This window comes from Syzygium oleosum, unplaced genomic scaffold (assembly GCF_021117445.2).
Source record: "Syzygium oleosum isolate NSW1041296 unplaced genomic scaffold, Sole_v2.1 Sole_v2.10, whole genome shotgun sequence".
Taxonomy (NCBI): domain Eukaryota; kingdom Viridiplantae; phylum Streptophyta; class Magnoliopsida; order Myrtales; family Myrtaceae; genus Syzygium; species Syzygium oleosum.
The window spans coordinates 9414134-9436035 of NW_026607494.1; the positions used below are offsets into that span (position 1 = coordinate 9414134).

General features: G+C 44.1%; 5 protein-coding genes across 6 annotated transcripts; 4 read left to right on the top strand and 1 right to left on the bottom strand.

Moving 5' to 3' along the window:
• Positions 1 to 8134: 8134 nt before the first annotated feature.
• Positions 8135 to 11236, top strand: LOC115685518 (transcription factor AIG1-like). The gene is made up of 2 exons (XM_056315336.1): positions 8135 to 9102; positions 9881 to 11236. The coding sequence occupies exons 1-2, from the start codon at positions 8836 to 8838 to the stop codon at positions 10319 to 10321; spliced, it is 708 nt and encodes a 235-aa protein (XP_056171311.1). The 5' UTR covers positions 8135 to 8835; the 3' UTR covers positions 10322 to 11236.
• Positions 11237 to 11806: 570 nt separating this feature from the next.
• Positions 11807 to 15713, top strand: LOC115685515 (uncharacterized). Its single transcript, XM_030610592.2, has 8 exons — positions 11807 to 12149; positions 12764 to 12876; positions 13080 to 13129; positions 13399 to 13632; positions 13744 to 13896; positions 14305 to 14400; positions 14500 to 14520; positions 15360 to 15713. The coding sequence occupies exons 1-8, from the start codon at positions 11872 to 11874 to the stop codon at positions 15525 to 15527; spliced, it is 1113 nt and encodes a 370-aa protein (XP_030466452.1). The 5' UTR covers positions 11807 to 11871; the 3' UTR covers positions 15528 to 15713.
• Positions 15714 to 16132: 419 nt separating this feature from the next.
• On the top strand, positions 16133 to 17454 carry LOC115685588 (uncharacterized). The gene is made up of 3 exons (XM_030610667.2): positions 16133 to 16535; positions 16622 to 16945; positions 17060 to 17454. The coding sequence occupies exons 1-3, from the start codon at positions 16346 to 16348 to the stop codon at positions 17140 to 17142; spliced, it is 597 nt and encodes a 198-aa protein (XP_030466527.1). The 5' UTR covers positions 16133 to 16345; the 3' UTR covers positions 17143 to 17454.
• Positions 17455 to 17804: 350 nt separating this feature from the next.
• Positions 17805 to 20574, top strand: LOC115685557 (seed biotin-containing protein SBP65-like). Its single transcript, XM_030610631.2, has 3 exons — positions 17805 to 18657; positions 19082 to 19533; positions 19782 to 20574. Exons 1-3 carry the CDS (start codon positions 18039 to 18041, stop codon positions 20340 to 20342), a joined length of 1632 nt encoding a protein of 543 aa, XP_030466491.1. The 5' UTR covers positions 17805 to 18038; the 3' UTR covers positions 20343 to 20574.
• A 120-nt stretch (positions 20575 to 20694) lies between these two features.
• On the bottom strand, positions 20695 to 21745 carry LOC115685575 (signaling peptide TAXIMIN 1). Of its 2 annotated transcripts, XM_030610649.2 has the most exons (3): positions 21428 to 21745; positions 21172 to 21329; positions 20695 to 21023 (listed from the first exon to the last, which is right to left on the bottom strand). In XM_030610649.2, the coding sequence occupies exons 2-3, from the start codon at positions 21276 to 21278 to the stop codon at positions 20900 to 20902; spliced, it is 231 nt and encodes a 76-aa protein (XP_030466509.1). In that variant the 5' UTR covers positions 21279 to 21329; positions 21428 to 21745; the 3' UTR covers positions 20695 to 20899. The 2 variants fall into 2 exon arrangements, with proteins under 2 accessions (XP_030466509.1, XP_030466508.1); XM_030610648.2 differs by lacking the exon at positions 21428 to 21745 and having other exon boundaries at positions 21172 to 21418.
• Positions 21746 to 21902: the final 157 nt, after the last annotated feature.

Genomic DNA, 21902 nt, shown 5'->3' on the forward strand with positions numbered 1-21902 from the left:
AGGGATTATGTTATCACACGTGCACATATTTTCCATTTATTATCTGGACCCCGCGTAAACGTACACGCCTCAGGATATTTAATAGTCGTGCAACACATAAATCACCCAATCACAGATCAACCTCACCCGATCAACTCGCACACGATACCCAAAGTATTCAAATCACCCACAAGCCACATTAACTCACAAATTCATCAATTCCACTTGCACAAGCTCAATTTAACACAATTTTCATAATCTAGGCCAATTTTCACCAATCAAGGGCATCACACTCGTGCCACAAATCCCGATTCACCACATATAATAATTTAAACTTAAACACGCCGCAATTCAGCCACAATAGGCACGTCAACTCAGCCACCACAGAAAAATCACTAAAACATCACATTTAAGCCCGCTTTCGTGCAATAATTCCCGATAATCATCCGTAATCGTCCCGATCACCAACTTAATCCATTCTAACCTCAATTCCACCTCCAAAATTATCACAAATCCATCCAAACAACTAAGCCAACTCAGTCCACCAATTTCTGCACGATTAACCCCTAAAACTTGCTAAAACGGCCCCGAACTAACGCCAAATTACCCGTTATCCTAGGCGAGGGTTAGGATATCACTTACTCGAGGTCCTACGCGAGCTCAAGTACTCAAAGGTGGCTGAATAGCGGAGAAACAGCAGCAGCGCCGGCGTCGAGCGGCGAGGACCACTGACGGCTCACGACGGCCACGGGCGGACGACGGCGGACGGCGACGAGCTGCTGGTCTTCCTCGGCTAGACTGAACAGAAATGAAGGCTGGTGATGGTGTTTCGGTGAAGGGAAATACAAGAGAGAGAGAGGGACGGTGGTGGCTGTCACGCCTCGAACCCTACGAACACGAAACATCTCGCTATGGTCGTTATGATGCGACGACCCAAGACTCGTCGCCGACCATTTTCTTTTTATCTTTGAATTACGCCAGCGGAAACGATAACCAACACAACAAACCCCAGACAATAATCAAATCAGAGATAGCAAAGGAAAACCAGACATAACAAAAGCCATTTTTAATATTCACTTGACTAACCCCTGGGAACATACTTACAAGCCCACTTCGGGCGCTTTCACAAAAAGCCAGCAAAAAGACAAAGGTTAGGGTTAATCTACTCCATCCAAAAGATCAGCTTCCAGGCCTAACCCTCAAGGACCAACCAAAAACTACGGTACTCCAAACCGCGTAGGGAGCATCGACATGCTACGGTCCTGAAAAAGGTTTAACAATGAGATAAAATCTCAATAAGTTAACGGCCTAAGCCCCGCTTAGGAGGCCAACTCGCCTCGGGGGTCCCTAACCAGGCAATACAGCATCAACAGCAACATTATTAAACAACCACAGGCATCCTTACCTTGCCTTAGTACACTCGTTGATGAAATGAACATGTCACATACTCGAAGCATTTAAATAGATTTTCCATGCATCAATGCATCACAGGCGCGCGTGTCTCGATTATAAAACAGAATCCACTTGGGCACGTCTCATATCATGCCTAGCAGTTTCTATCACATAATCAGGCACTAGGCATCACACGTATTCCAGTTATTACGCCCCCTCGGGGCCACTACACATCAAGCGATCTGCAGCAAGATGGCAGTCTTCCCGGCATAACCGGGCTCCGTCCCGCCCCGTCGGGCACGGCTACGTCAAACGATCTACAGTAAGACGGCATCCCAATACGGCAACATCAAACGATCTACAGTAAGATGGTATCTCGTAAGGAGCATCGAGTCCGACCTCGGGCCGCGACAAGGCATCCGGAGTATCGGCAATCCAGATAATCTCCAAGCATCCGATAAATCGAGTATTGTCAAGCGATCTACAGCAAGACCCCGATAAATCAGGCAACGTCAAGCAATCTACAGCAAGACGGCTCCGACATGTGACCACACGCGCACACAAGCATTCCGGCCAATTATTATCTTTTCAATTAGCCCATGCGTCCATGAATAGTGTTCACACAATGCCGCATAACGAATCAAGTGGTCACACATGCAAACAGTCAATCAATTTGTAAATCTCATTTCAAACATGCTTTCTTTCTCAAGACATCAAATTCATTTTGTAGACAAAGCGATGACAAATATTCATTTTCGAAAACTCGAAATCCTTTCATGAAAATAGTTATTAAAATCATTTAGCCGTACTAATTAATTAACACGACAATTCTTAGCGTAAGCATCATAATCCAAGCATAAAAATCACAATTTGCTATAAAAAAATCATTTAAATATTCATAATTAATTTTCGGAAATAAATTATTTTTTTGTATTATTTTAATATATATTTTTTTAATAATAAAGTATTAATATTTAATTTCGAAAATTAATATATTTAATAAAATAATCAATAATAATAAAATAATTGATAACTTATCAACAAATACGCGATAGCTTATCGCAAACCCAACAATAGCTTATCGAACAATTACCGATAACTAATCAATCAATCCCCCATAGCCTATCGCCTAATCCCACTTAATTAACCATAAACTTAATTTTAAGTTAATCTAAACTATCCTAAGCAAGTTTAACACCCTAAACGAGGGATTAGGGGTTAACTTACTCGGTTAACGTCGGCGAAGACGCGAGGACGACGGCGGCGACGAGGGCGGTCCGCGGTGTCCTCTGATTGCTCCGGCAAGCAGCGAACAGGCGCGGCGAGGGGAGGCAGCTGCTGTGGGCTGCTCGGGGGCTGTTCCCGGCGGAAATGGCGGCTGGTGGCGGCAGCTGGGCGGCTTGGAAGGCGGCGGACGTCCGGCGAGCGTGACAGCGGTGAACGGCGCGACGGAGGAGCGGCTGCTAGTGGCTGGTCCGGTGGGGGTTCGGGGCTGATTCACGTTGGGGATGATGGCTGGAGGTGGCGTCCCGGCGACTAGGACGGGGGTGACGAGTAGCGGCAGGGCGAGCAAGACGGGCCGGCTGGGTGGCTGGCCAACGCCGAGCCATGACAGGCGCGGCGGCGAGCCTGCTACGCGCGCGGACAGGGGAGGGGAGGAGCGGTGCTCGGCAGTGGCTCTGCCGGCGAGAGGCGGTGCGCGGCGGGTGGCTAGTTCTGGCGAGGGAGGGCGATCTGGTCGGTGAGCAGCAGAGGAGGCCGAAGGAGCAGAAGCACGAACCAGAAGCGGAACCAGCGAAGAAGAAGAAGAAGAGAAGAAAAGAAAAGAAGAGAAGAAAAAGAAAAAGAAGAAGAGGAGAGAGAGAGAGTTGGTGGGGCTGGTCAGCAGGCGTGGGGGTGGTCAGCGGAAAAAGGAGGAAGAGAGAGAGAGGAAAAGGTCAAATATCGCACTCAAGTGCGATTCGACGGTCACGATTCAAATCCAAAAACGATCTAATGGCTCACAAAAATTCTTAATTAACAATATAGGAAAAAGGGCCGAAAGAAATCAAATAAAACACACTACGAGAGAAGTCTACTAGTTCAAATTCGCACCCGGTCAAAATTTCACTTTTCGCATAACCCAGGTAATATCGAGGCTGGCCACAATAATATCGGCACCGTTCAATTAAATTTGTCCCGAAACTCTGAGAAATTCGACACCAAAGTTTGGACTCTAAATAACGGCCAAATTCGATCGAGTGCGATTCTAGCGAAATCTCAATTTTAAAAACAATAACCGAGAGTGATCAGTTTCCGGGCGAGATTTTACTATAAGCACACTGACGAATTACACGTTTTATAAATCCCAAAAATGGGCCGAAATTCGGAATGTCACAGTGGCGGTGGTGTGGCATGGCGGAGGGGCGAACGGCGGCTCGACCGAATGGCGGCGGACGGACGTGCGGCGGCGGCTAAGGGCGTGGCCGGCTGGCCACTTCACGTGAGGGAGGGGGGAAAAAGGAATTCGACCGAGAGAGGGGAGAGGGAGAGAGATACGTGAGAGTGAAGGGGAGAGAGAGAGAGAAAAGAAAATAAATACTAAGGCTCCGCTCGTTTGGCAAAAAATATTCTTCCGGAAAATATTTTCCGGGTTTTCTGGTGTTCGGGGGGCGGAAAACGTTTTCCGTGGGAAAATATTTTCCTTCCCCCCCTCACAAAATAGCCTAAGTCTATGGAAAATGATTTCCGCTTCTTTAAAAGCGGAAATCATTTTCCGGAGCTTCTTCTTCTTCTTCTTCACTAAGGTCGCCGGCCGCCGGTCGCCGACCGCCGCCGCCGATCGCCGGCCACCGCCGCCGCCGATCGCCCGCCGCCGTCGGACGCCGAACGTTAGCCGCCACCGGTCGCCGTCGCCGCCGCCGCCTCCGGACGTTGGCCGCCGGTCGCCGGGCGTTGGCCGCCGCCGGCCGCCGCCGCCGCCTCCGGGCGTTAGCCGCCGGTCGCCGGACGTTGGCCGCCGCCCGGCCAGTCGCCGGCCGCCACCACCGGTCGCCGGCCGTCGGCCGCCGGTGAAAAATATTTTCCGAAACTTTTTCATATTGATCGCCGAACACCGGAAAATTATGTTCCGGGAAAATATTTTCCGAAAGGAGAATATTTTCCGCCAAACGAACGGAGCCTAAGGCACCAATAATTGGTGTCTACCCACCCAAGGAAATTACCATCTTGCCCTCCTCTCTACTTTTCATCCGACGGCCACGATTCAATCTTATCCAAAAATCGACGGCCAAGATCAATTCTTTCCAAAAATATCAAAGGGTAAAATTGGAATTTCACAAAAAGTACAGGGGTAAAATCGTCCAAAAATTTATATCTCTAAAGTGGGGTGAAATGACCAAAATGCCATTCCACTTTTATACTTAGCCTTAACAAAGTCCTAGGGGCAAAACGGTCATTTTCCACCTCCTGTCAAAATTTCAGTTTTCTGACGAATCCGAACAAATCCGAGACTAACCACGATAATAACAACGTCGTCCAATTACTCTGTCATGACTTTCAAGATTTTCGACACCCAAACTCAATCTTCATTTAATGACCAAACTCAAATAAACGCGACTTGAGCTTATCTCAAACTAACGGGCGGCTTTTGGGAAAATTCGTATATTCGACCCGTGGTCGATATTAAATCAAGCCACATTTAAATTCACTTGAGCCATTGTGACCTCGATTGTCATGTAATTGCGATGATCAATCATTAGTTCTAAAGAACGCGATCGTTTGGAATAGGTTTGAGATCGTTTGCAAATTTCGTATTCTAGCAAGGCGGAATCACCCGCGATCCAATTATACGACATTCGAAAATAGATCCATGACTATCCTTAGATCGGTCTATATTAGCCCAAAATATCACATTGACAATCCTTATGGTCGAAAGTCAGTCCATGGTCAGGTTCTATGGTCGCGCGAATCTAGATCCCTAATTAGCCTTTCCCTATTGGTTAGTGTCCCAAGAGTGATCAAGTCTGGGCGAGATTTACTACAAGTGCGTTATTGAAATTACGCATTTCATAAATACCAAGTGGGTCGAAATTTAGAATGTCACAAAGTTGGTCGAACAAACCGGCGATGAGCGGGATCGGGTACTTGTTCTTGATGTTCTACTTATTCAGCTCCAGGTAATCAATGCACATACGAAGCAATCCGTTTCTTTTGTAACAGAACCAGGGTGCCAAACGGAGCCTTCGATGGTCATATGTAGCCGGCATCAAGCAACTCCTCGAGTTGTCTCTGCAATTCTTCCAACTTTGGTAGTTCCATACGGTAGGGTGCCATGACAGGTGATCAAGCATCAGGCACTAGCTCGATCCAATGATTCACCTCCTTTCAAGGTGGTAGCTTCTTCGGCGGCTCAGGAGGCATCACGTCCTTGAACAAGTTGAGGACTCAGGCCACCTTCATCAAAACTTCATTTACGTTGCCTTCGGGTCCTCGGCCTTTAAAGTGGTCACAAAGCTCATCTCCCATTTCTTTTCTCCTTTAGAAACTTGCATTGCCGATAGCATTTCCCGATTCACGATTTATCGGGACCACACATTGGCCATGTGTGTCGAGTATACAAATGCAATTGGCAATTGGGACAACGAGAGCATCTACTCTATCGAGGAAACCCAAGCCAATAACGAAATCATAGTTATCAAGTGGGATTACCTTGATAGTCTCGGCAGTGTGATTCTACGGCTGAGATATCGCATCTTGTAGGTCTCTCACCGTGAGATCGAAAAGACAAAAATGTCGTATGCCTGGTACAATACTCATTTTGATGTCGTAATCATTTTTAATCGATAATATATTTTTCAAGCAGATCAAATGTATTATGTTGTGAATACATTCACCAATCAACAACAATATAATTATCGAATTATCTGTTAGTATTTTCTGTTTGATTAATATTATTTTGGCGACACTAAAGGTGACGCATCAGCTAGGTATGTGATGTATGGTTAGATTTTTAGTTGTCCAAGACAAGACATTGCTCCATCGGATGTACGTGGAGAAACTCTTTTCCAAATTAACACAATTCAATATTAGACAAATTACGGAAATATCAATTAATTAACTAATTAAGTAAATATTACAAGTATCCTTGTGAATTGTGCAATCGATACTTTGAAATTTGAAATGATTCTTGTGAATAATATTTAATAAACTTCTACGGATGTTTATTAGTTAGATCCAATTTACAAAGTAAAAATAAATAAATAAATAAATAATAAAAGGTAAAAGAAAAGGCTAGAAGAGCACTTTGTCATTGAATGCGACGCATAAGGAGCCTCTTGCTTTTTTAACAGCTCAACCAATTAAAACGGGACCATGTCCAAAGAAAGCATTGAAATAAATAATTTGAAAATATTTTTTTAAAAATAATCATTTGTATCTCTTATAAAAATGAATAAATATCAATAAAAATATTTTTCGTCGATTGATTATTCTAAGCGATATAAATTATTATGTTATAGAATTATTCGTTTTTTCATGAAATAAATAGAGATGCGTATTTAAATTCACGACTGTTATATGAACTGTTTAATCAAGCTTTATTTAAAGCACACGTCGACGTCGTTGCTAATGGGGCGGACTGGTTCCATTAATGTTGATCTTGGTCCACGAGCGGACATATTTGTTTTTTCTGTCATCGATGAGGATAAGATAAGCTTCAGAGAAGGTGGGCGCACAAGAGGCGTGGGCGACCTGGGCGAGGAAAACACTCGATTTTCTCTTTTTTACAAGACAAAACTCAACGATTATAGACCTCATAAATTCCTAAATCACAGTTGTCAAATCGCAATAATGATGGCGAATTTTCTTCGGGGAAAATGATATTGGAACGAGTGTATCATTTGGTGCTTTAAAAGCTACTTCATTGAATGAAAATTCATATTATATCGCGCTAGATCCAATTTCACTCGACTTTTTTTTTGTGTGAACGGTCGCTTTCGGACCTTGGAAAGAAATAAATGAAGGCTCGATTGAGAAGAGGGGGTTTGCGCACATTGGAATTAGTAGGAGAGAGGGAGGTCTTTTAGGAAGTTTATACTTTTGAGGATGTAATGGCATGTAATCCTATAGTTCATGTTACTTTTGTAATTAGGTTATCACGTCTTCAGTTTACCCGATATAGTCTTTTGACTCAACACGTTTCTGCAAAGAAAGTCACGTCGGAAATTGCAAACTCGATTATGCTAAACGGCAAATGGCATGCCATCTTCAATATCAAACCGATTTCCATGCGCGTAATTCCCCCGTGGCACCACTCCTTTGTTATCTCTATCGGTTTTCTCTTCGAGCCTTGGGCTTCCAACCGAGTAGTCATTACATTTGGCCTTCTGACCAAATATTGTTGTCACATTTGGTCGTTTTTTTTTATAACTTATCGAGATAATCTAAAATTACGTCGTCAAAGAGCCTATACCTCCCGATGTTCGCCGTCGAGATGGCTGCATCCATAGCCACTTTGCGTCAAGCTGCCTAATCCTCCAATTAACTCGCTCTGATACCACGTGACGCAGTTAGAACAAGGATAACGCGAATCGCAATTTGCAACACGAGTAAAACTTGCAAACATGCAGGAAGGGAGACGCAACACACTAAGCATAGAGACTTAGTATTTTTCAAATTCAATGTCAAAAGCTGTCTTTACAATGCAAATAAAATCAATATCTAAACTTCAAATCCTAACAAACTCTAAAGAAGTAGCAATCCAAATCGGGAACCAAGAATACCGTGTAAAAGAAAACAGATCATCTTACAAAGATCACAGTCTTGGCGAGTATCCGACCCGCATCAAGCTCCTCCTATCCAAGAAATGCAGAAGTAACACTGAAATGTCCCAACCAAAAGGTTGAAAAAGTGGAGATCATTTGACCGGCGCAGAAGGAGAATTTGTTCGCAGAGAGGTGGGAAAAGGAAAAGATTGCCCGACAAAGTTCAAATGGAACGCAGAACGACGAACGGACAGATGGAAAATGGGAAAAGAATGGTAAGAAAATGGCAACAGGCAAAAGCAAACAAAGCAAAAGAACAGCCGACAAGACAGAGGTTTGGTCTGGTTTGGTTCCATTCGGAATCCGAGTGTCTTTGCCTGCGTCCCCGTGGACCACGTTGTCCGTGATTTGCAGTGCTGGAGTGAGCGAAGAACTCTCCACAGACAAGCCTCGATCCTTCACGTGGCCTGATGAACAGCAGTCCAGACTTCAGACCCAGAAGACTTCGTGCAACTATGTCTGCGTTTCTTCCTGGTTGAGCAACCAATTTTCCTTTTTGCTCTCTGCCCAGAATCGATTGGAGTGAGTCGAGCTAGAAAGTCTCGATTTTTACGTTTTTCGTCTTGATCCCTGTTCAGGATTTATCAGAGCCATTGCTGGTTCCCAGTGGTGGTGAGGCTTCTCTCTGTGAGATCCTGCTCTAGCGGGTTCAAGCTCGAGAATGAACGAATCGGATTTCGAGGTCTTAAGCGATGATTCTCGGGTTAAACCGGGGTGCAGGACACTGCAGAGAAATGGGTCGTCGTTGGTGCTGGACAGTGAGAGAGGAGAGCTCGTCGAGGCCTGCGTGAGCGCCAAGAGGAAAATGGCGCCTGCTGAGAGGAATGTTGATGCCTTGAAGAATCACAGTGAGGCGGAGAGAAAGCGGAGAGCGAGGATCAACGCGCATCTCGACACTCTTCGGGGGCTAGTTCCCGAGGCAAAGAAGGTAGAGATTGATGCGCTTTCTGTGGTTGTTGGTTTGAGTCGTTTCCAGTTTTAGCTGGTACAATGATGTCGACTGTTTGAATTCTTAAGGGCGAGTTGGGAGCTTGTCAAACGAAAGGGCATGATTTTAGAGGAACATGTCGGTGCTTATAAGATTATTGCTACTGTCTGAAGTAGTCTCAGGATTTTTTAACAAAAGTTTTGAAGGGAGTTCGTGTAACTTGGGCTGTCATGTTTCTTATTTGGTATGATGAGTCCAACCACCTGGGGAGTGCCATTCGAAAAAAATATTGTCTATTGAATGTTTACGATATTTATGATGAGAAGCAGTCCAAAAGGAGTCCTTTCGGTTCATGTTAATCGGACCTGATATGTTGATTGTTGAGAAATGGCTTGGGCAGTGCTCTAATTATCCGTCTTCGACATACTGAGATTCTCCCAAAAATGGACAAACGGCCTCATTTCGAAGTCATTAATTTTGTGGAGAGCGATATTGTTATCCATAAAGTACTACTGAAAGAAGTCATTTCAAAAGGATTCTAAATGCCAGCGCAAAATAGAAAGAGTCTGCTCTTCAATAGTTGTATTCCTCTAAGATCCATTATGCGTAGATTTTTGCTCTAAAGGCTGGCGAGAGAACTGGGTTTTTTCTGCTTCAAAACTCGAATTCATGGTGAATCTCTGGTCTTTTTTGCAATCAGGGTCACTTTGTAATGCCAATGTTGCTGTAACTTAAGATTTATGAAATGTTAGCTAAATTGCAAATTTGGATGTCACAGATGGACAAAGCAGCATTGCTTGCCGAGGTCATCAACCACTTAAGAAAGCTGAAAAGAAATGCTGATGAAGCCATGCAGCAGTATGTGATACCAACATATGCTGATGAAATAAAGGTGGAGCAAGAACAGGGTGAAGTATTGGATTTAGAATTGGAAACGATGAAGGCATCAATTTGTTGCGACTACAGACCCGGTCTTCTCTCCAATCTAAGGCAAGCGCTTGTCAATCTTGGATTGATTGTGTTGAGTGCAGAGGTTGCCACCTTTGAAGGAAGGATGAAAAGTATTATGGTACTGACAAGATGCCATGAAGGAGATGAGACATTGTGTCAGTTTCTATCAAACTCTCTGCACTTGGCCCTTTGTTCAATAGTCAATCAGTTCTCGACTTCAGAGGAGTCTCCGAGGCCCTCGGTGTCGAACAAGAGGCGAAGGGCTTAATTATACAGTTGTGAACGATCTTAAAGAAGCTAGAGAAATTTAACTTCCGAGAGAGTCGACTTCTATAGTAAATGGAACATCTTCATAAGTACTGATGAAGTTCCATGTGTTCTTTTCTTCCTTCTTTAGTGAGGTGAGCTTGTAAAGATATTTTGTGCCTGAAGCTATGACTGACTGGATCATCATTGGTACTATGAAATAATTTAAGGAAAGTATACTTGAGTATGGGGTCTGTTGTACGGAAACTTATCCTGAATGGTTAATGTAAGACATGCTAATGGACACTCATCAAGGTAGGTAGTTCTCTAATAATAGACACTCATCAAGCTATGGCTGCTATTCCAGCAAAAACATGCCAGGAATCTAGAGCAGTTGTGAAGTGATGATCAGTGGGATAAACATCACTTCACCGATGCGGTGTCGAATTTCATCTGGACTCAAGTGGTCAAGTGTTCTGATGTCGAGTCAGCAAACTGGTGATGATCAGCAGGAATTAGGTCCCATCTGCCATGACGTCTGGACGGTCTATGCATTTTCGTTCTGCAGGTGTTCACCTCAAGTTACAAATTTAGTTTGCCAAGACTTGGGACATCGGCAAACGAAGTCTGCCAAGACTCGGTTAATACAGTATCAGCACTGGGGCATAAGAAATCAGACAGATCGCTAGGGGAAAAACTGAGGAGCCAAGTTGGTGTCGAGACTCAACAGCACATTTAAAGATTGCAGCCCGCTAGACGATCTCCATCAGACTGAATGTCTCAGTGAGTCCCTTTGCCGACTTCGACATGATTCCGGACAATAAGACTTCCTAGCATCTTCCAATGTGAACTTTGTCGGATGCTATAGGAGTCAAGTTGTAATGCTCCTGTTATGCTTGCTCCGAATGGCTGATCTGTTAAAGAGTAACTTTTATCAGCTTGCGTGCACAGTGTGTTCTGTCTTACTTTATTATTCTCAAATTCCGTTCATTTCGGTCAGTTCTCCTTTAACTTCCATCGGCATCAGTGACTGGTGTTTTTGTTCGTGCGGCGGCAAAATCGAGCATGAATTGCTTGTCAAACTTCGAATTCTTTGAGGAATCAAAAGCATATCCTGCTGTGAACAAAAAGAAGATAATTTTAGTTGCACAGTCAACCAGAATTAGGATAAAGACCCCCCAAAAAAACCAGAATTAGGATAGTTTGGTTATGGAAAAAGTGAAGTTAACCCAAAAAAAAGGAGAAATTTTTGGGACATGAAAGTTCAAATCCATTCTTCTTTGGGTGTTTTTTGGCTGATCAAATTACTAAAAGCTTCGACCAAAAAAAAAATTACTAAAAGCAGTCTGACAAAAAAAGAACATTACTAAAAGCAGAAAGATACCGCATATGGTAAATCATCAAGAATCCCCTCTCATCCACGTGTCAACACACTATTGCTCCACTAGATTTCGCGCCACGCAGACAAGGCAGTAGACAGTGGACACCATCCTGCTTCTGGCTCATCCTCCTCCTCCTCCGGTCTGCATCGCCAACCTCTCTCTCTCTCTCTCTCTCTCTGTGAGTACTCCAATGGCTTTGTATGCGAACACCCAGAAGCTCTATCTCGGTTCGCCAGCAAGTGGGCACGATGCAAGAACTAGGAGCAACAGCAAGAGAGCGAGAATATTGGTGATCAGAGCGGCAGCGTCCTCGTCGTCGTCCGCCGCGGGAGTGGCGTACGAGAAGGGACAGCTGGAGAGGCCCAAATGGGCGGGGGAGACACCGCTCTCTCGCCTGGTCGGAGCCGTCATCTCATTCAAGCCTATCTATTCTCTTCTCAAGCTCGGCGCTCGGCAAGTCCTCATCAGGTGGTCTTTCTTCTCATTCCATGTGTCCAACTTTATTACTCAATGAAACCTGACTAGGCTTCAATTGCATTACCAATTACACTGCCATTGTGCGCTGCTTTCGCTGTGCTCGCGTAGTTTGATATATTAGATAGATTGAGAATAATGGGGCATGATTTTTTCAGTATTTTCAGACGAGTTTGGTTTTGTTGGAGTTGAATATGGGATGCGTTATGAAGTCCTGCTTCATGGTATGGAAGGTTCACCTGCAACTGGTAGAAGTGCGATGTTAGCTAGCTAGGAGCTGGGAAAAAAAGAGGATGATAATCTGTAACAATTTTTCTTTTTCGGTGAAAAAAGGTGGATTGGGATGAGTATTGGTTGATTGCTGCAGTTTGAAATATTGTTTTGTTGGATCACCATGAAGCTCTAGACTCAAGGCCAGGGCTAAACGCGAATGGGTAATGACCTGGTTTTCTTCTGGGGTCGGGATTTTTGAGAATGCAGAAAAGATGAACACAAAGAAAGAAGCTTTATTATTTTACTTTTCAGAATCTGTCAAAGAAATTCTTGATCTTGTGACTCTGAAAAAAGCGGGAGATGCTAATCCGGTTCTTTCGCATGCAAATGTACAGCACAGCTGAGAAGAATGACGTCCCATGGCGAGACATGACGAGACAGATTCTGGAATCAGATGTTTATAAGGAGCTAGACAGCATTCAAAACCCTTCACTTGAGTACCCAGATTGTACATCTCGTGATTCCTTTTACTCATTATTCTGAATTTTCTTCTCCACATGCTTTTCCTAGATACTGGCTCACCCCTTAGCACACGTATGCACTCTCTTGTTAAGCATATTGCACCAAAAAGAGGGAAAAGCCTCACGTGGGCAAAGCTTTCACTGCAGTTTAATTGACTAATAAATGACAAAATGACTGTTCTTTAAACAGATTATCTGAGTCCTTTCCATGCTTATGATGAGGGTAACCTTTCATGGACGGTGAGTATTTGGTCTTTATAACTTTTATCTTCTTTAGCAATCATTTTGAGAACAAACTTAACTGCCTCTTTCAGAATAATCTTTTGCGCTGTTGAAAATGCTTTACCATTTATTACGGAAAGTAGAAGTCGCTACTTTGCACAAATGGTGTTTTACATGTTTTCTATTATGAAATTATCAAAACATGATAATGAGGATAACATACCCTAGTAAAGCAATTAATACAAATCAAAGCAGTCGTAAATTGTTGCTGCACAAAAAGCTTGCAGGCTGCAGCAGAAGCAGAGCCTGCCACAAAGTCGATGTCTATACGAGCAGTACCTGATGCTAGATCAGCGGATGAGGCAACTCAAGTAGTGCGTGGAAATTGGCTTGAGGCAATTGAAAAGCACCATAGACAGCACTCTGGTGGTTCCATGGTTCGAGACATTCTGGATGTCGGATGCTCAGTAGGTATTAGCACTGGTTATCTTGCCGACACATTCCCTTCGGCAAAAGTCACCGTACGTATATAACCATGTACTCCAATCAGATTCATCTCTTTCCCCGTGGATTGCATTTGGCATAAGATAAGCATAACAATTAATCTTTGTCTGAATGCATTTGCTTTGTAGGGGCTAGATCTGTCGCCGTATTTTCTCTCTGTGGCTCAGTTTAATGAGAGAAAGAGGTCCCAAAGAACAGTACCAATTCAGTGGATACATGCTAATGGGGAAGATACAGGCTTGTCATCCAAATCATTTGACCTCGTTTCAATTTCTCTAATGGTATGGATCTCATCCAGTTGGCAAATAGATCTCATAGCTTTTTGAACTTTTAGCTATTGGCACATTGATTTGGTTCTATTTAAGCCCATTTTATCTATAAAAAACTAGCAAAACCTGAAGGACCGATAAGTGCTGTCACAGTACCCGCATGTTTTGCAATGTAATAATGGATACTTGACATTTTAATTCTCAAGGAACTATATAATGAACAACCGATATGTATGATTGTCATTATTGCTCAATGAAAGCATCTGGTCTCATTGTTTTTGTCATGGGACAGGGCTGGCAACTTGTAAGAGAAGTTCAATGTATATTTTGTTTGACATAATTGTTTCTTTTTCCGATTCTTCTATGTGCAACATTTATTAGCATCTGCTTCCATGCTTCTAACTAAAGAATCACGTACAGTTTCATGAATGTCCTACTAGAGCAATAAACAATGTAGTAAAGGAATCGCTTCGGCTACTTCGACCTGGCGGCACCATTGCCATAATGGATCAAGCAGTGCGTAATTATCTCATGTCACTCGCTAAAGTTTGTTATTGCTGACTCCTTTCTCCATAATGGAAATACTGATATGATCTCCTTTACTCATTGATGCAGCCATCCTCCAAGGTTCTTCAGGTATGGTTCACATTTCTGTAAATTGTTTTGGCTTCTTCCAATGGAATTTTGCAACTGCAAGTATCAGTACTACCTGCTTTCCTTGTTGATGTCATGTTTTTTCATCTACACAAGTTTTTTCTTTTGTCCTTTCCACGAGTTATTCTAAATTACCAAGAATTGGTGATAGAAAGGACATCAATTCCTCAGAAAAAATAGTAGAGGCAAGTGGAGATTCTAGGTTTCGCTAGCAGGGTCTTGCGTATGAACAAGTACCTGATTGCTAATATTAAGGTGGATATCAACTTATATGTCATAGCATTCATCTCATACTAATGGGCTTCAGTCCTTACATGAGACTATTAATGTTCTAATTAGTCAACATTTGACTGATCAGAACATTTTCAACTGCTGCTGCTCACTTCTTTTATACCTTACCAGTCCTAGTACTAAATGGCTTTCTTGTTCGATTGTCATAATCCATTCTTTGTAATCGCTGATGTATATTTCCTGGAGCCTCCATTGCAAAATTGACATTGGAAAAAAAAAGCAAGAAAAATGGAAAATGATCGCGTGAAGTCTAGTTCTAGCTTAGTTGAAAACAGTGTCCTAACTGCTATGCTACGGTAAACTGCACAGTGATTTAATAGTGGGTTTGATTGGCTTAAACTATAATATTAGAACAGAGCTTTAAGTCATCAAATCTCAGAGAGAATTGGCCTTGTGAACAGAAATCGGGAACTAAGCAGCTTCTGAAATGAGTTACTTGTCATTAGCAACATGTTCATTGGCCGAAACATATTTTTCTTTGGCCATTTAACATTAGCAACTTAATCCCTTGCCTTTGCTATGTGCTGCAGAATTTGTCGCCTGTGCTGTTTACACTATTGAAGAGTACTGAACCCTTCCTAGATGAGTATTATCTGACTGATTTGGAAGGAACACTAAGGGAAGCGGGGTTCGTGAATGTAACAGATGTCCTAACAGATTCGAGACACAGAACTGTGACAGCAACCGTGCCTCGTTAAATATGTGGTTGCGAGGATGTCTTTTGCTTCCAGAGCCACAGTAAATGGCGAAAAATAAGATGTCATTTTTTTGAACCTTCATATTAAAGCTCTATGAGGAAAACAAGATAGTTTCGTAAATGATTGTTGATCATTGTCCGCCTCAGTATCCAGAGTCGCATCTTGAGCAGCTGTTGGTTCTCAAAAGTTCTCAGATTTCTTGTTTTGTGAAGTCTTTGGATCGCGAGAATCAACCTATCAAACAATTAAGAGCCTTTTCTCTTGGACAGAGAGATAATCTTTGTACTTTCTCAACAGTGCTAAAGTGATTTGCTCACACTATATGTCTTCAAGGTACTCTGTTGAAGGACGTATTCTCCTTGCTATGGATCCTTCTTCTGATCAAAGCACACCTTATGATTGGAAAAAAATGGTGAAAACTTATTCCTATAATTCAAATTAAATACATATTGACAAAAACAGCTGTAAATCCCATTGAATTGATACCAAAAATATCGAATAATCCATGTTTTTTGACTATATCATGTCAAAGGGAAAAACTTGTTGGTTGTCAACACTCCAAGTCAACTATACTCGAGCTTCCTCTCGCCAATACAGTGGCAATAAAAAGCTTAATTCTCGTGAGAAGACTAATTGGACATATAGCATTAGATTATGCATATTTTACACAGCCTCTCTTCCACACTTGACCTTAATTAATGCTCCATATCACTTTCAACTTTCTCAAAAGGTCAACGCTCACTTGTTTATTCCGTAGGCCGTGATGAGCATAACTTCTTCCTTCTACTGCCCCGACTCTCATCTGAAGCACACTGACAATGAAACAGTTGTTCAAACCAAGCCAGTTCTGGAGCTCTTCATTTACTAAATCCAACACCAACCCAAATCTTCAAGTTCCAGATCCGGAGCCGAAGAAGATGGCAACACCCACGAAACTATCTGGAATCTGCTCTCTGCTGATGGGGTTTCTCTTTGCTTACTCTGCATCTGTTCAACTAGATGATCCAGGTACTGTAACAGATGGTTTTGACTACAGTCCCACAGACATATTTACCGATTGATGGCTATATCCATTTTCTTGCAAAATTTGTCAGATTGGTACTTCTGGTTGCCTCTGTATTCCTTTGCTTGCCTTGTGAACCTGACGAGCCTGGTCTTCTTCACATCCAAACTGGTCCCAAGCATTGGGAGGCTGGCACTTTGGCTCGGGGTGTTCCTGTTCATAAAGGTCGTGGTGGAGGACTACAGGCACAAGATTGCTGGTTTCTGGTCGCTGGACATGAGGGAGAGAGTTGTGAGAGAGAAATTTGGGAGTGGGTTGGTTGTGTTCTCCATGTTTCTGCATCTTGAAGCCACATCCAATCAAAAGGGTCTCTTTACAGCGAAGGATGAAGAAGTTGCCAAATTTGTTGAACTTGGTGAGACTCTTTTGCCCACCTGTTGGCTTTTTTTTTAAAAGTAGATTTAGTGTTATTTCAATTGAAGCCAATGGATTGGCATTGACTTTTGGCAATGATCTTTCAAAATTTCAGGACAGATGATCTTGGTGGGCATTAGCTACGGGCTGTCCTTGGTCTTCTTTGTGTTCCTCAAGGATGTTATGAAGTTTGACTGAATGAATCATGAAGGTATCATATACCCAGAGATGGTCATGTTTGTGTCTATCAGTGTGAGTGTAAGAGCATTTCAATAGCACTATTTCATATGTATCTACAAACTTCAGTTTACGAAGGACGGATTCATAACTCTTCTTCTGACATAAATGCTGTTATGATCCTTTCGAGAACGCCGATACTCCGACGGGTCAAACTTTGACCGAGAAGTTGTAAATGCAGTAGTAGAGATAGATGTAAATCTCGATCCAAGACATCTACACACAAGAATCGATTGCAGCCACCAAAATTATAATAAGTCTATTACGGTCTTGAGCAAGTATAGAGTCATATTACGTGGCATACTGATATAGTAAATCGATTAAGGTCTCGTTTCAAGATAGTCTTCTCGGATAGACAAACCAGAAAAATCACTTGATCATGGACTGGAAGGGCCCGGCCCGGCCCGGCCCGCTCAAGCCCAAAGGGCAAAATTCGGGCTTAAATCAATCTAATTTCCTTTCTCGGCTCGGGCTCACCGGTCAACCTTGATATGATAATCTCTCCTATTCTGTCTTTTGTTTCTATTCACGCGTGGCAGACAGAAATGCCAGGTAAGCTCCCCCCGGCGCTTAATGAGGCGCCAGCTCGGATGACACGTGTGGAGAGCTGAGTCCGTCCGCTATTCCCGCAATGTCTCCCATCTTCTCAACACGTGGCGCCGTGCCAGTCGACAAGTGTATCCCGCCATGCACACCACGTCCATCGATCTCACCCCTCTTCTTCTTCTGCGTGATCTGCACAAGGCCACCGTCGTTCTCGTTCCATATCCCTTCATCAGTTATCGCTTTTGAAAGTCCAAACGCACGACCCACAAGTCTCAGAATCGCACAACACACACAGACTCGAGAGAGCTAACATGGCTTCAGATCAAGTCTCGCGCAGAAGAGAGAACACCACGACCGAGCGAGAGATCCACGTGGAGACCGACAAGGTCCCGAAGATGACGATCCACTTCGAGTCCCTCGCCGACAAAGCTCGAGCCTCGGACCCGGCCGGCGGGAAAGAGACTCCGCACGGCGAGGCCCGGCCGAGGGACGGGTCGCTGGAGCGAGAGGGGAGAGAGACCGCGAGACAGACGGAGACGATGGCCCGACAAGATGGAGAAGGGATGAGGGAGGAGGAGAAGGAGGAGAGGAGTGGTGACAGCAAGCAGCTGGAGTCTTTGGCGGAGAAAGTGAAGACCATTGACGTGGGAGGTCAAAAGGGGGGTCACGAGGGTGGTGAGAGAGGGGGTCGTGGGACGAGAGGAGAGTCACTGGCGGAGAAGGTGGAGAAGACAGAGATTGGCGGAGCGCCCACGAAAGGAGTGAGTAGGGGTGAGGAGGGAGAGAAAGGGAGAGAAAGAGCAGGTCAGGAGGGGAGAGAGAGGAGCGAAGGTGGTCGTCCACATCGCGAGGAAGGTGGAAGGAGGACAAAGAGTGAGACTCTTCAAGTTGAAGAGAAAGGAGGCCAAATGAGAGGAGAAAGTGCCGCAGGTAACCCCCAACTGTTTTTTTTTTTTGGTAAGGTAGTAACCCCCAACTGTTTTGGTTCTTTTACATTGGATTTTGTCAAAGGAGGTTCAACAAGAATGCAAAATTTTGGAATGATGCAGCGATGATATACTGTCACCCTGAATCACTTCATGACAAACTCGTATCAGCACGCTCATCACATGCTTCTATAACAACCATGTAGAACTAGGTAGAACGAAAAAGGATATCTGGTTGTTTAGAATGTAGGTAGCATAAATTAGTAGCGCTTCTCCATTTGTCATAGAAGTTTAACTTTTGCATATTTCGTAAGTTGGGTGGCTTAAGTTCTCTTTGGTTCCGATTTCTTGTCTGCTTGGATCGGCCTTTACGAGCAAACACTATGTGAATAGATGTCACTTTGACTCACTTGGTAATACTTCCCCAGCAACGGAGAGAAAAGGTGGCGAGGAGATGCAGGGCCAAAAAAAAGGCCAAGAAGAAGAAGCACAACCTACTCTAGAAGAAGTTTCGAGATTAAGAGCATTGGCCCAGCAGAATTCGATGGATATACTAAGAGCTGCAGAGGAGCGCTATAACCAAGCCAAAGAACAAGCAAAAGTATTCGCGAACCAAGGATTCGGTAAAGCATCTGAGAAGGCCGCTCAAACAAAAGACACGTTCCTTCACGGTGCTCACGCCACGACCGAGTACGTGGCAGAGAAGGGTGCGGCCGTCAAAGACACAGCCATGGAAAAGGGTCAACAGGGTCTTGGGGCTGCAAAGGAAACCGTGCTCAGTGCTGGAAAAACTGCTAGGGACTACACCGTTCCAAAGACAGAGCAAGCTAAGGACTACACGAGCAAGCAGATGTTTAGTAGAACCATCATGCAAATTCTAGTTGTTGTGTTCTTGATGATGTTCAATTTAGTTTAACAACAGACTGGAACACTGAATGAGAATGGTGATTATGATGGGCTTTTACGCATCACTCACGAACTATAACAACGAAGATCAATGATATTAGGAACTTATAAGGTATTTGTGGGGTTCTGGTCATAGTGGGATGTCCTCGAGTCTTGGATTATATCATGCATGAGATAATTGCTACATTTCCTCATTCAATCGGAAATTGAAACGCTCTGCAGGAAACAGAAGGTGCTGAACAGGCCAAAGGTGTAGTCACACAAGCCAAAGAAATGGTGGAAGGAGGGGCTAGAAAGGCGAAGGAGAGTACCCAGGAAATCCTCGAGGGATCAACCAAGGAGGGAAAGACAGGGACCGGCGAGCAGGTTGTTCAGGGCAAAACAGGACACAGAAAGACCGAGGAGCAGCAGCCCAGAGGCAGTGCACTGGCTGAACAGCCCAAAGGTGTAGTCACACAAGCCAAAGAAATGGTGGAAGGAGGGGCTAGAAAGGTGAAGGAGAGTACCCAGGAAATCTTCAAGGGATTGACCGAGGAGGGAAAGATAGGAACCGGCGAGCAGGTTGTTCAGGGCAAAACAGAACGCAGAAAGACCGAGGAGCAGCAGCCCGGAGGCGGTGTACTGGGTGCAATTGGCGAGACTATCGCGGAGATTGCGCAGACAACCAAGGAGTACGTGGTGGGCCGGGATGAGCCAGGTGGCGAAGAGGCGAACCTTGCCTTCTCGGCCTCCTCTACGGAACCTAGCAAGCAAGGAGAGCATAACCAAGACCGCAGTAAATAGAGGTTGGCCAGGGAAGGTTTCATAGCTGTTTCGATTTAGGATGAAAAGAGGAACGTAGGGTTGAGAGGTGTGCCACGGTGAAACGGTGAGGAAGTAAGAACAAGCGAAGTAAAATAAAACAGTCTGCTAGCTTCTGTTCTAGTGAACTGGTAGATGTACAGTTCAGAGAATGTTTGTTGTATGTCTTTGGTGAATTCCCGTGTAATCTACGATTCTGGTGTAGTTCAAAGTTCATTTTCTGAGTGACCCACCGTGCTTTCTTCTTGTGACGTTAAACATGTGGAAATGGAAACGGCAGATGTACGCAGAAGAAGAGTACATCAAGAAAAGGGATATAATCATACACGTCGTCTGCAAGTAAAAGACGAATTTACTTTGCCAAATTTTCCAGGACATTGTAGAAGATCAGATTTCCCTTTTGTTCATTACATTCAAACCCGATAATCGGCTCTACATCAGGGAGATACGCCCATGAAATCCACGTACAGGAAGAGAGGGGAAATACCAGCCAGCTCTGGAAAAGTTGAAACGATCATCAAAACTGTGATGGGTAATGATCAACAGGGTATCTGAGAAGTGCACCATTCCATGACGTGAAGGGGTGCCTTGATCAGCTCCAGAGCGAACTCCACTAACAGGGTCACGCACAAGCAGCAGGGGCATATCAGAGTCAACAGCAATCTGCAGTGTCACCCACCCATTTTCTCATCTTACTCAATCCACGCAGAAATCAACACCCAGAAACTAAAATCTCTCAAGACAATTTTTTTTTTGGTAAGGAAATCTCTCAAGACAATTGGTAAAAGAGAGAGAGAGAAACGAAACGTACCCGACGATCCAGACGATGATGCCAACGATGGAGACCAGGAGAGCGAGAAAGGCGAAGGGAAGGCCGAGCAGGAAGCCCAGCGGTCTGCAATCGTCTCCGCCGCACATCCTCTCTACTCTCTGGTGCAGCGAATCCTACTGCCTCTGATGTTTCTTCCTCTGGAAAAGTTGATGAGACAGAAACATACGTTCAGTCTCTGTGCACAAACTCGGTTTTAAGAACCACTTCCAACCACCCGTTGCTCTAAAAAGGATACCTGCCCCATGATGCTGTCGTGTGATGGTTTCGGATTTTCGTCGCGCTATAGAGAACCCAAGAAAGTCCCTGATAAAGTTCAGAACTTTTGCTTTGAGACGTGAGCTGCGATTGCTGATGCTGCAATACGTGTAAGGCTCGTAGGATCATCACGTGTGACTTCAATTTCTGCTGATGATTCTCATTCTAATTCTTGAAAGCAGTGGGCTGCGTTATTATATGGGCGGAAGGGCCACCCACGTCTCTCCATCTTGGGAACTAAGCATTCCCATTGGCGAAACCCCACAGATCATCCTCAGCCTCCAGTCATCCCATTTTCGTTTTCCAATCGTGTATCGACGCAGCATATTAGTCATTTTTGCTATGATCGATCCCTTCGAATGTAACATGAAGTTTTAACATGTTCGAGTCAAACCATGCATCATCTTGAGATACTCTCCCATCAAATATAATGTCATCGCCATGCTTACCGAGGG